A 13,650-nucleotide genomic window follows, 5' to 3' on the forward strand; every position below is an offset into this window, starting at 1 on the left:
TCTCTCTGTCTCTCTGTCTCTCTCTCTCTCTCTCTCTCTCTCTCTCTCTCTCTCACACACACACACATACCCTTTTCGACCTTAAATGTAAAAGATCTTTTCCAAGTAAAACTCTGGACTTACGCAACGTTCCTTCCTATAAGAGTCCAGGTGGTCTGAATTTGATGATTTTCTTTAATATTTTTAAAAAAACTTTCTTTTTAGCAAACTTATTTTTTTCTATTAGTTCTGCTGAGTGTGAGCAATCTGTATGAAATTCTCAAAATATTTCTGAGGAAGTTTTAGAAGTTTCCTGGAGTGGAAATGAGTGCTTTGTTTCTAGAAAGGTAACTGAACATCCAGTCTTAGTTCTCAGGCTGTAGACATCAAGAACACTTTTGTTCCTTCTTACTGTTTCTTTTCTTTTAAAGATTTATTTATTATTATTCATAAGTACACTGTAGCTGTCTTCAGATGTGCTGGAAGAGGGCATCAAATCTCATTACAGGGTGGTTGTGAGCCCTCATGTGGTTGCTAGGAATGAACTCAGGACCTTCAGGAGAGCAGTCATTGCTCTTAGCTGAGGAACCATCTTTCCAGCCCCTTCTTACTGTTTCTAAGTTGTATTAAGGCTCATTGCTCACTTTGCTAGGTGACAGCAAAAGGGAAATCAGTATAAATTGGACTCTGAAACTGAAGCAATCAAAGCTTGCTTAATGAGCCACAAATAAGAAATTTCTCTTAGTCTGTGGTTAGACAGACATAAGGAAAAGACAAAAGTTAATAATAATAATAATAGTTATTATTATTATCATCATTATTATTTTTACATCCCAACAGCAGTTTCTCTTCTCTCCTTCCTCACAGTCCACACTACCCACTCCATGCAACCTTCCTTCTGCCTGTCCCTATCCACCCCTCTGTTTCTCATCAGAAAAGGGCAAGTCTCCCACGGATATCAACTAAACATGACATATCAAGTTTCTTGGTTTAAGGCTGGACAAGTAAACCCAGTAGGAGTGAAAGGGTTCCAACAGCATGCAAAAGAATCAGAGACAGCCCCTGCTTCTCCTGTTAGGAGTCTAGCAAGAAGACCAGGCTACACAACGATAACATGCACCCAGAGGACCTTGGTCAGTCCCACGTGTAGGCTCTTAGATTTTCTTAAAACTGAAATTGACTTCCTGTTGCTGCTGTCATCTCTGGTAAAGCACTTTGCAGCTTACTTACAGTACAACCATGTTTGCATGAATGTACTTCTCAAGGAAAGCCTCTGAGCTCCCAAGTGCCCAGCTCCTCAGAAGGGGTTGTTTCAATTTGCTTTCAGTATTCCCAGAAAGAGCAGAGCCTTGCATGTTGCCACGGAGGGCTTTGGTTACCCTTTCTTTCATCTCTGAAAACGTCTAATGACCTCAGATTCTAGTTTTCTTATTCCTCAATATGGCAATGAAGGAGACGCCATGCAGACGAGCTGCCTACTGGCTTGGTTTTCATGACTTACCCAGCCTGCTTTCTCCTGGAACTCAGGACAACCTGCTTAGATTTTTATTAATCGAGAAAACCGCCTCCAGGCTTGCCCACCGGCCAGTCTGATGGATGCACTTTCTCAGGTTTGCCTCATTCTGCGCAAATCACTTCAGCTTGGGTCGAGTTTACAAACCCCTAACCTCACGTGCAGTTAAAGCCCTATGTCTCAACAGAGCACCCAGAGTCCTTGCTCTTTACTTTTTGGAGATGCAAATCAGACCACTAAGCACACCATGGTCACTCTCTTTCTTCACTATTCTGCCTTCACTGGAGGATCTTTTATGTTTTAGCATCAACTTCCATAGCCTTCTGCACCCTGCAACTCCCTCATACCCTGCAATGAGTTTAGAATGTTCTCTGTTGAGGCTCTACACCCTCCCATCCTCCAAATCTCTTCAACAGTTCTCCCTCTCCAGAATCTGTGCATCCATCCCCCTCAGATGTCAGCTGACATGTTTGCCTGTCCCCAGCCTTCCTGAATCCCAAGAATTGCTGACTGTCTAGCTTGGGGCTTCTTTCATTTTCAGTTTGGACTGTCTGTAGACCTGAGAGTCCATGGTCCTTGGTGTGATCATGAAATGTCCTCACAAGGTTCCTTTGCCCTGGTAACGAACTTGCTCATGCTGAATCCCAGAGAGAACTCAAATCTGATGTTGATGTGAACCAATGCATCAGTAGCCGTTCCTTGAACATGGATTTCAGGAATGATGAGATGGCTGAGAGTTTACAGTCTGCTCTGTTCCAATCAGAGGAGTATAAATGTTTCTACCCAGAATCCATATCCAGCTTATTTTCACTCCCAACTCCTTGCCATGAACATGGAAAGGAAAAACACATTGATGTATATGTAATTGGTTAATTCCTGCTGCCTCTTTCTAAGACAAAGACCAGGGTTTGCATTTCTGCTATGGACTGGACCCTTTAAAGGACCCGGTTACAGAAACAGAGGCTAGCTACCACATTCAATTTTACACTGGTCCAGGGACTCCAAACTCAGGTCCTCAAATTTACATGGCAAACACTTTTAGCCAATGATCTCTTTCCTCATCCAGAAGCAGTTTGTGACCTCAATTCTTATCTCACCCATGGTCATAGGCAAACAGAGAGCAGACCTTTTCCGTGTGTGTGTGTGTGTGTGTGTGTGTGTGTGTGTGTGTGGTGTGTGGATACCTGGGATCTTAGCCACACAAGGCTCAACAGAAAGAGGGGAGGGCTAGAGTAGCAAAAAATCCTTCATTTCCCCCACCCACCTTTGTGTGCATTTCAGTTGCCAGGATCTTCAAACGGAGATTTCCATCCTCCAGGAGCAGATCTCCCATTTGCAGTTTGTGATCCACTCCCAGCACCAGAACCTGCGCAGCATCATCCAGGAGGTCAGACTAACAAGCACATTTCTCAGCTAGATCACAGGTTTACAGTGCAAAAGGCCAAAGCTGGACCACTTGGCATGCTAGGCTCCATGGCTTGCCTTCTCACTGATGTACCCTTTTGGTTTCTTAGGCAACCTGGCTCCTGGCTCCGGGCTCCTCTTGTCTAGAATGTCAACTCCTTTCAGCTTCTATAGGAAGAGAGTTTGAGAAAGTGGTCTTAACTGCTTTTTAGATGTCTTAGTTGTACAAGCAGATGTGTTCTGAGTCAGATGGTGTTCACTATTATATGGAGGACTGTAGGGGATTCAAACCTTTCTTAAGTAATCAGGTTTTTTGGAGTGTGTGTGTGATTTTTATTTTTAATTTAATAATTTTGATTGACTACGCCTTGAGTATGCTAGCTAAGTGCTCCAGCACCGAGCCATAGCCACAGCCCCATTTTACTTGTATTCTTGAGATACGGTCTTCTTCAATTGACCACAGTAGTCTAGGAATTGCTTTGCAGTCCAGGCTAGCCATGGTTTTGGAATCTTCCTGCTTCAGCTTTCTGGGTAGCTGGACTTTCAGGTCTGACAAGACTTGACTGTTTCATACTCATATCCCCATAAACAGTGAATCCAGCTATTTCAGAGCAGGAATGCTTTTCCTCAACAAGTTCTTCCCCAGTGTGAAATACCTGCTACCTGCTTCAGCCTTCCTCCTCCTCTGAACCTGCTGGCTTTTTCTGTAGGCATCTTTCTCCTATAAATGAGAAGGGAGAGTGGGACCTCTGATCGTTTCCTCCCTGGGTGCCAATTTGGCTTGCTATCTTAAAGTGGCCTGCTGGGTCTGCTCATGCTGTGGGATTGTCTTTCTATTTGAGGAACATCATTTGACCATAGCAATTCTTTGCTAATGTTAACTATCCCTCATGGTCTGACAGGGTTTCCCAAATTGTTCTTCCCGATTTCTAGATGGAAGGATTAAAAAATACTTTAAAGGAGCAAGATACAAAAATTGAAAATTTGAAAGAAAAGGTCACCCTGCTTGAAGCCCAGGTAAGAAGAGAGTCTGCTCTGTATATGTCTGTGTTGGTACATGTATGTGTAAATGTATGCCAGTGTGTAAATGATAAACTACCACCTATGTATATGCTTGTGCACGGTTTTGTGCCTATTTGACTTTGAATGTTCTTGTGTGTCATATTGCCTCTGACTGTGTCTCTAGGTAAGTACATGTACCCTGTGTTTACGCATGAGTCTTCCGTGTCTTTATCAGTGTATCCGAACATGCTATGCATGGGAAAATATAGCTCACTTTCACTATTACGTTATGACTAATTTATTATTGAACAAACATTACCTCATTTTTATTAGATTTAGACAGTAAATAAATGTTAAAGGTTCATCCGCATTGTCCCTGGATAGGTACTGTATTGGCAAGACAAGACCGTACTTGGGCTAAGGCTTGGTCAAGGCTTCTCTTGTGTAGAGTCTCTAGCCCGAAGGTAAGGCTTCTTGACTCCTTTTCCCATCCTTCTTCCTGAACAGTGACTCCTTCATCTGCACCCCTCCTGGATTTGCCTCCAGGCTTAATTGCATCCCAAAGTCTGGTAATGTCATGCTTTTCAGTGTTCCTCCATCTCAGTGTAAACTGACTTGCTTTTCCTGGAAGTGGGTTGGACAAGTGGTGTGAGCTGGATTTCCTTCACAGTAGAAGATTCTTTGCAACGGCAAAATCAAGGGGTTGCCACGTGGAAGCTATATAAAAAAATGATTATTAAAAACTTAAAATAATTTTACAATTGCACTAAATTCCACTTTCGTTAGTTTTGACTCAACAACTCATCATGGACAGCCATTTTAAATTAAATATTATTATAAGGCATTAAAAATCAAAACAAAATAAAAAAAAGCAGAAACAATGTATTTTAATTTCCTGTGAGAGACATGGTTTTGTTCCTAAGCAGTCATTTTCTCTCCTGTAAAATCAATCCTTCCTGACTTTGCACAGTAAGATTCCATCTGCTTCAGACACTTCACAGTGATGATAGCCTTCAGTGTTTTCTTAGATTCTCTGAGTATAGCTGAACCCTGGTCTTTATGTTCTGAACTTTTATTTTCTTTAGTAGATATTTTTTTTCCTTGTCAGCACTATAATCATTCCCTTGGAGCTACAAAAGCTATAAAAGCACAAGCATTGTGTATGTGTGTGTGTATGTGTGTGTGTGTGTGTATGTGTGTGTGGTGTGTGTGTGTATGTGTGTGTTTGAGTGTTGTGTATGCCTACACACACACACACACACACACACACACACACACACATGACCTGGGGCTTACTACACAACCAAGGATGACCTTTAATTTTGGATATTCCTGCCACTACACCCTGCCCCCTGAGTGTTGGTTGAGATTATATGTCTGTCTAAAGATTATAAGATGCTTAGGGTGGAATTCAGGTCTTTATGCATGTTTAATTATCAAAGGTACTCCAGGAGAAAGTCTTTTCCCCCTTCCTTCCTTCTTTCCTTCCTTCCTTTCTTCCTTCCTTCTTTCCTTCCTTTCATATATTTTAAAAGTGGTGAATGAAATTCAGAGAAAATAGGAAATTTTTAAAAAAGATACTCAGTGTCTTAATTACTGTTCTATTGTGAAGAGACACCATGACTAGCTTTAAAGAGAAAACATCTAATTGGAGGCTGCTTACATAATTGGTCTATGTTCATCATGGTGGGGATTGTGGTAGAAGACAGGATGCATGGTAGAACAGTAGTTGAGAGCCTACATCCTCAACTGCAGGCAGAGGACAGAGCAAGACTTGACCTGGAATGAGTTTTTGAAACCTTTAAATCCATCTCCAGTGTCACAGCTCTTCCAAAAAGGCCACACATTCCATCTTCCTAAATAGTCAACTAGAAACCAAACACTCAAATATTAGCCTATGGGAGCCATTCTCATCCAAGCCACAGCACTCAAGCAAACTGCAGGTCACTGCAGTTGAGTGTCCTTGACTTTAAAGCACATGACCTACTCTAGTATCTACTTAGGTGGTCAGATAAGTGTATGTGTAGGCACATGCATATCAATATGTGTAGCATCCATATAAGCACTTGCATTTACTGATTAGAAGTGAATAGTTAGGACTGGAAAAACAATTCAGTAGTTAAGAGGTCTTGTTACTCTTACAGAAGCAGAAGCCTGGGATTCAATTCTCAGTAACCACATTGTATCGCACAACTGTCCATAGCACCAGTTCCTGGGAAGCAAATGGCTTCTTCCACCCTCGGGGAACACCAGGCATGAATGCTTGGCACAGACATTAGATGCGCATACAAGCAAAGCACTCACAGGCATAAAATAAAAAATAAATATATCTAAGAAGAACAAGAGATATGAATAGTTATGTTAAAGTTACGTAATAATGCATTTGTCTTTGCCATTATCTAAGTTACTATATTGAGCGCTTTTGATTTTGCTCTTAGCATTGAAGTCATCGACGTATTCCCTCATAGTTTTCTCTTCATTTCATCTTCATGTTTGTTCCTTTCCTCTAACTGGGGGATAAGATTGACTCCTAAACTCTACTTTAAAAATATTCTGTTCGGCCTTTTTTTTTTTTTTTAGGTTTTTCGAGACAGGGTTTCTCTGTGTAGCCCTGGCTGTCCTGGCACTCACTTTGTAGACCAGGCTGGCCTTGAACTCAGAAATTCGCCTGCCTCTGCCTCCCAAGTGCTGGGATTAAAGGCGTGCGCCACCACGCCCGGCTCTGTTCGGCCTTTTAAAACTCTTTGAAATATCAGAAAAAAAAATTGTGTTAAACACAACCCAAATAAATGTCTTTCTTTCCACTGTTCCATGTCTTTCATCGGCTTAATTTATAGTTTCAAAATTCCGATTCGATTCCCTGCATTTCTAACTCCCAATGATCCATTCATAGGGAATGATGTCTTCAGAAATCACTGCCTCTTCTAAATATTAAAGATTATATTACTTTAGGAAATCATTGTTACCCTTAAAATACAATTCATACAAAATGTCAATAAAAAATTAAGTGTCCAAAGTGCTTTACCAGAATACCATTGCCAATGAACTGCTATAGGATAAAGTCATGATAATAGTAGACATAGTCTGGCCAGTGGTATGTAGGTTTATAATGTGTGTGATGTAATGAAGAGTTAGGCACATGGCTGTCTTAAGGGAAAAATTAGAAAAGATTAGGAATGGAGACTAAGATTGGGTGAAAAATTCAGCATTCATGTTGAAACTCAACAGTCCATGTCTCCTGCTTGTGTTTGGGACCCAACTTGAGTAAGCAGGGATTTGTTTGGGGGAAATATCCAAACAGCTTCCACATAATTGTCTAATCAGAGTACATTTTTATTCCAATGAAGGCTGTCAGTGTACGACTGTATTTTCAACTGCTTAGTTGTGTGTGAGATACTGAAAACTATCACTTTTCTCAGCCTCATACTTGACCTATGGTATGAGCTTGCATTTATGTGTGCATACATTACATTGGTCTCCTAGTAGGAGGTAATGTTCATTATCATTTTGTCATAGCGGAAGTATATTTTCAAGATGAGATGTACATGCTTAACACTTGAGATACGACAATGAAATAGTGTCTAATGACGCTGTCCCCTTCATCCATCTTAAAGCTCTCCTCAAAATTCTTTTTTTTAATTCTAGTTAGCCCTTTTTATTATTATTGTTTTTATTAGGTATTTTCTTCATTTACATTTCCAATGCTATCCCAAAAGTCCCTCATACCCTCCCCCCCCACCTCCCCTACCCACCCACTCCCACTTCTCGGCCCTGGCGTTCCCCTGTACTGAGGCATATAAAGTTTGCAAGACCAATGGGCCTCTATTTCCACTGATGGCTGACTAGGCCATCTTCTGATACATAGCTGGACACAGTGATTTATCCTTAACTCACTACTTCTCAAAATCGACCCACCCTTAATGGGCTAGCTGTTTTTTTATTAGACTCATCTGTAGACACTTGGGTTGTGATTCTACGTGTCCTCAGGGATGGAGACTATGTAGAGCCCACAAGTTCCCAGGTGATATTGTTGACCCTGGGCTTGCAGGGTAGGAATAACAGCCATGTGGTTTTTCCCTGTTCTACTTCACCAATTCCCCCTTTGCCTTCAAGGTCCAGGTTCAGTCTCTATGTGTATGAAAACACCATAAATTATTCCACTCACTCTGGTTTACATCTTTTACACTCTGGTTTTACATCTTTTCTGTAATCATCAGTTACTAATTGCTTTATGACATCTCTTAAATTGTTTTTGATTTATTTTATCACTTCAATGATAATATGCATCTTACAACTTGAAAGAGAAATTTCTGATGCTATCACTGGCTTCTTATACCCCCTGGTATTGGATTAGTGATGTACATGTGACAGATACTGTATTTCTGGGGTGGGTTGGGTATGAGGCTCAATGGCTAGTTCAGTTGACTGTTGAATTTTTTTCAGTTACATTTTTATTATACCCGGACTCCCTTCAGACACTCTTAAATATCTGTACCTATTGCAATAATTGCTTATTCACTTGCAAAGTGGGGAGGCTGAGTTAAATTTTGTGGTCACAGTGAAAAATAATGTCTTACAGGGAAAAGAAAATGGGCTGTTGTGTTAAATAGCCTGCCGACAGGCCACAGCTGGGTGTGAGGGCTGCATGCACTACCTGGGGTTTACCCAAAGCAGCTACTTTGTCAACTTGAGTTTGTTTAGTCTTATTCTGTTTAAAAAATGTGTATTAACATGTGTATTAACTTTATATAATCTATATTATATATTATAAAGAGTCTTTTAATAAATAATACATTGTCTAGAGCTGAGTCAATCATATGAAGGGGAGTAATGTATATAAAATACCTGACAAAGGTCTCATATCCTAGGCATTCATTAATTTTCTAACTTCTATCAAAATTGATGTCTGTTCCTCAAAACGTTGCATTTTAATGTCCGCTTTCTTAAAACTAGTGGCTTCTCTGAATCAATATGTACCATTGACCATATGTTTCTGTTTCTTATAGTAACTTATATAAGAAAGGCAACACTGATAGCTTTACCAGGAGTATAGACATCAAGAAAGTTGAACATGCAGACCCCATGAACTATTAAGAAGACATTGTGCCTATTTTTATAGGGTTTTTAATCAAGAGCTTGCATCAGAAAGAAAATCATCTAATCAATATCATGTGTATTACTAAGATTATTTTCATTTGCCTATGAAAAGGAATCTTTATAAGCTCAAATAGTTCAAAGGTTGAATTTCAGCGTACTATATTCTAACCCCTTGGAACATTATGTAATTTTCAGGGTGCATTTACAGATTGTTTGCCTTGGTCTTAATGGAATAATTATAGCAAGTATCCTCTATCTGTAGGCAGGAGGCTGGGGATGGGGGGTGCAGCAGAGCGTGAGCTTTGTGGACTGAGGCAATTTGTGGATTTGCTGTCTGATCTCTCTCCTTATGGTTTCCAATTTTAGAATAAAGAACTCAAAACCAGGGTGGCACATTGGACTGAAACACCTAGGACCTCGGTATCTAAGGCCATCTCCACAAGGTAACAGTTTCTCCCTTTTAGTCCCATCTTCCACCTTAAATTCTAGCCAGAAACTCCCTTAAAGACACCCACAGAGGTGTGTCTCCTCAGTTCTTCTAAACCCATCAGGTTGATGATGACGATTAACCAACACACCATTTATCACCCAAATACTGTTCAGCATTGCCTGTTATTATCCACTACTGAGTACTTGCGGCTGGATAAATTGATACTGAATAAATAAATGCAAATCTTCTCCCCCTTCTCTGCTTTAAACCAAGCTCAAACTTGACTTCAGAACTTTCTCTACTCTCCCTCCTCCTCAGCTGTTCTGTTCTTTGTGCCATTGATAGATGTTTTAATCATGAGTTGTTAGCCGTTTCTAGAATTTTCATTAGCTCTCAGCCAAATGGATTGTAAGTATTCCCAGGAAAGGACCAGGTCGTTCTGTTTCTTTTTATTTTCTGTACTGCTAGGACATAAAACTTCAAAAACTACCAGCTACCAATGGATGATTCCAAGCAGTGATAATGACCAAAGGAAGCAATCAAACAAAACGCTACTTCAAACCAGACAGATTGCTTTGTGTCTGGTATTTATTGTTGTTGGCTGAAGTAGAATTTGAATCTGGACTTCAGTCTCATTTCCATAAGCTTTAGGAAATGTTCATTTAAGAGAAAGCATAGCTTGTAATTACACGAATCATTTAAAAAGTGATTAAAAACTTCCTGTTCTAGCTGCTTTTGAATTCCACTCTCTGGTCCCTACAGGAAAAGGATCTCATTTTCTGAGACTCTCGGGCACAGGCCTAAGGTGGAAAATCAGACTCGCTATGATTAACATTAGTCTAGGAATTCAGACAGATTCATCTCTCTCTCTTTAAAACTCCTAGCAACAATGATTCAGTTTGCTAATGCTGTACATAATTAGAGAGTAGAGATGAAGCCATTTTGAATCAAGTCCTCTCAGATCTCCAGGTGCGGAATTTTCAACTTGTTGGTCACTGGCTTTGCAACTCCTAAAAAGAAGAAAGAATTAAGCCCTAGAGGCACTGAAAGAGAAAGCCAGCTTTCCCAGAGAAGGGAGGCTGGTTAGTTTTGTTTTCTGCCTTGCATAACTGCTTTCTAGACCTTGATGAGCGTCGTGTCAGAGTCAAGCGGCTTTGACTCCGGGGAAATCGAGCCAGAGTGGGGTGGAGGAGGAAGTGCTGGGCGTACCTATTAACAGTGCTGTATCGATTTACCATGATTTTGCATGGGATGCTGCAAATCTGACTGGTAAAGAGAGAGATACCCTGGGAAGACAGTTTCATTGGTGCTGTCTTTTAGCTACACGTAATTAACAGCTCAAGATTACATTGTTAATGACGTCTTCTTTTTTCTTTCTATGACTTGGAAAAAGTCAACTAAGAGGAACTTCCTAACGGAAATATTGAAACTAGATATTTTGTCGTTGTGGTGGTGGTGGTTTTTGAGACAGAGTTTCTCTGTGTAGTCCTGGCTGTCCTTGAACTCACTCTGTAAACCAGACTGACCTTGAACTCAGAAATTCACCTGCCTCTGCCTCCCAAATGCTGAGATTAAAGGCATGTGCCACCCTGCCCAGCAAAACTAGACATTTTTTTTGTTTCTTTTGTAAACATAAAAGTTCAAATGTTAAGGACATAAAGTCTGTCCTTCATTTTCAAAATAGAGTTGGGGAGCTGCTTTAAGAACAGATGCAGGTATTTACAGCCAACCACTGGACTGAGGCTGGGGATCCCTATGGAAGAGTTAGTGGAAGGGTTGAAGGAGCAACCCCATAGGAAGATCAACAGTGTCATTAACATGGACGTTTGCATATTTCCACTGAGTTGAAAGGCTCCAACTCTCGACCTTCTCCCACACTGCTTCACACCTGCCCAGTTCAACCTAGATACAATTGTTGATAATAAATGCTGTCTGATTCTACTATATCCCAAGGGGGATTCATCAGGACAGATACATTAATGGCTGTCTCTAAGATAAGATTTTGCAGTATAGTGGTAGTTGAAGCCTACCTCATCTAGGCCTAACCCTAGATAATGATGGTAGAGTTATTGTCTTACTAGGCTCTACCTTGTTCCACTTTGATAATTTATGTTGTTTTATTTGTCTACAGTGAGTTGAAGACTGAAGGTGCTTCTCCTTATTTGATGTTAGTTCGGCTACGAAAATGAACTGGCGGGATGCAGCTCTGATAGAGAAGGACTTGTATAGATTTTAGTTATTCCTGAAAATGCAGTTTCAGCTCCCAAGTTGAAATGACATCATGCCAGTATTTATCTAAATGTAACTTAGTATACATCAATAACATCACAGGAAGGTAAAATTACAAGCAATTCAACAAATGTCTACTAGAGAGAAGAAACTTTTCCCCCCAAAATAACTTAAAAAGCCAAGGAAGGAGGAGCTTTCCCACACGGAAGATGAATTCTGCTTTAAACCTAAAAAAATGAAATTTGAATCTGTATCATCAAATATTTTACAAACGGGACTCTTTTAAGGTTGTAGATTTGACCTCTGATAGTGGTTTGTATATGTATAAATAAATGGAAGTATGTAAATATGTATATGGATGAATGATGTAATTTAATTTGACATTTAGGTAATAAATATCTTACCATGCCACAGTCTCATGTCCTGCCATGTGGTTAAGAGAATTGATTTATCTCTACCAGTTGGTATGAAGAAGAACTCAGAGAATCTTCAGGGATCATTTGACACCAAACACTGTCCTCTGAGGCTGAGAATGGTGGCTGCCTGGTTGCCTGGCACCACTTTAGAAAGGCTACTGCTTTTCAGATGTTCTAGACTGCCAGAGGAAAACCACCCACATAAACACATGGCTGTAAGTGGCCCACTTTGCTTCGTTACTGATTTTCTCCTTGATATTAATGCTATCTAAGATGACTATGTAGAAGGGTAGAACACAGTGCTATTACCACGTATTGCCATCATGACATAAGCAGTACAGTTCAGTGGAGCAATGGCTGCTATCTAAGCAAGGAGCAATTGCAGTTTGTGAGCTGGAATGTTTGTTCAGGTGTTTTTGTGAAAGTGTCTTCAGATCCTGATGGATGCTTCCATTTAAGGTGAGGCTTGTGGGTGCGATGGGTAAGAATGAACCTCGGGAGTGCTGACACTCAGGAGAGCAGGCCATGCCTCTGTTGAATAAACAGAAAGAGAGAGAGAGAGACAGAGACAGAGACACAGAGACACAGAGACAGAGACAGAGACAGAGACAGAGACAGAGACAGAGACAGAGGCACTGGGTCATTCTCTTAGTTTGGGTGATTATCACTAAGATGAAATGCCATGACCAAAGTGAGTTGGAGAGGAGAGTGTTTATTTGGCTTACACTTCCAGATCATAATCCATCACTGCAGGAAGTCACGACTGGAATTCAAACAGGGCTGGAACCTGGAAACATGAGCTGGTGCAGATGCCATGGAGGGATGCTGCTCATTGACCTGCTCGCCATGGTTTGCTCAGCCTGCTTTCTTATTAACTACAGGGCCCCCAGCTCAGGGATGGCCCCACCCACAGTGTACTGTGTTCTCTCCCACTCATCACTAATTGAGGAAACAAATCTTATAGAGACATTCTCTGAATTGAGGCTTCCTCCTCTCTGATGACTCTAGCTTGTGTCAAGCTGACACAACACTAGCAGGTACAGTCACACAAAAGGGAAATTCCCCTTAGGCTTTTGGTTATCCTCTCAAGAAAGATGCTTCCAATCTATCCAAGTGCCTTGTGAAATACCTTGCTTTTTAAGTGTTTAACGGCATGTACAAGTGAAAGAACATGGTGTTTTCATAAATCTATCCAGGCACTGCAATCTTGGAAATGTTTTATAACCCATTTTTATGGTGTTTTGCTGACATGCCTATTGTTTGCTAGATTTTCTAAGATGACTTTTAGATTTATTCATTTTATTTTCTTTGTAGGAATGTTTTGCCTTCATGTATGTATTTGTACCATGTGCATTCCTGGTGCTAGTGGAGTTCAGAAGAGGTCACCAGAGCCCTGGTTGAAAATGCTGTCTTTCTTCCACTGGATGATTTTAGCTCCCTTGTCGAAGATCAAGTGACCATAGGTGTGTGGGTTCATTTCTGGGTCTTGAATTCTATTCCATTGGTCTACTTGTCTGTCACTATACCAGTACCATGCAGTTTTTATCACAATTGCTCTGTAGTAAAGCTTTAGGTCAGGC

General features: G+C 40.7%; 1 protein-coding gene across 1 annotated transcript in view; it reads left to right on the forward strand.

Annotated features, from left to right (window-relative positions):
• Positions 1-12,063, forward strand: part of Ccdc68 (coiled-coil domain containing 68) — a 44,241-nt gene extending 32,178 nt beyond the window's left edge. The window contains exons 8-11 of the mRNA XM_021151082.1: positions 2,774-2,879; positions 3,830-3,913; positions 9,362-9,438; positions 11,557-12,063. Coding sequence (XP_021006741.1) covers positions 2,774-2,879; positions 3,830-3,913; positions 9,362-9,438; positions 11,557-11,614 — 325 coding nt within the window. The 3' untranslated portion in view covers positions 11,615-12,063. The remainder of the gene's footprint in view (positions 1-2,773; positions 2,880-3,829; positions 3,914-9,361; positions 9,439-11,556) is intronic.
• The last annotated feature ends 1,587 nt before the right edge of the window (positions 12,064-13,650 follow it).

This window comes from Mus caroli, chromosome 18 (genome assembly GCF_900094665.2).
Source record: "Mus caroli chromosome 18, CAROLI_EIJ_v1.1, whole genome shotgun sequence".
In the NCBI taxonomy this organism is placed as follows: Eukaryota; Metazoa; Chordata; class Mammalia; order Rodentia; family Muridae; genus Mus; species Mus caroli.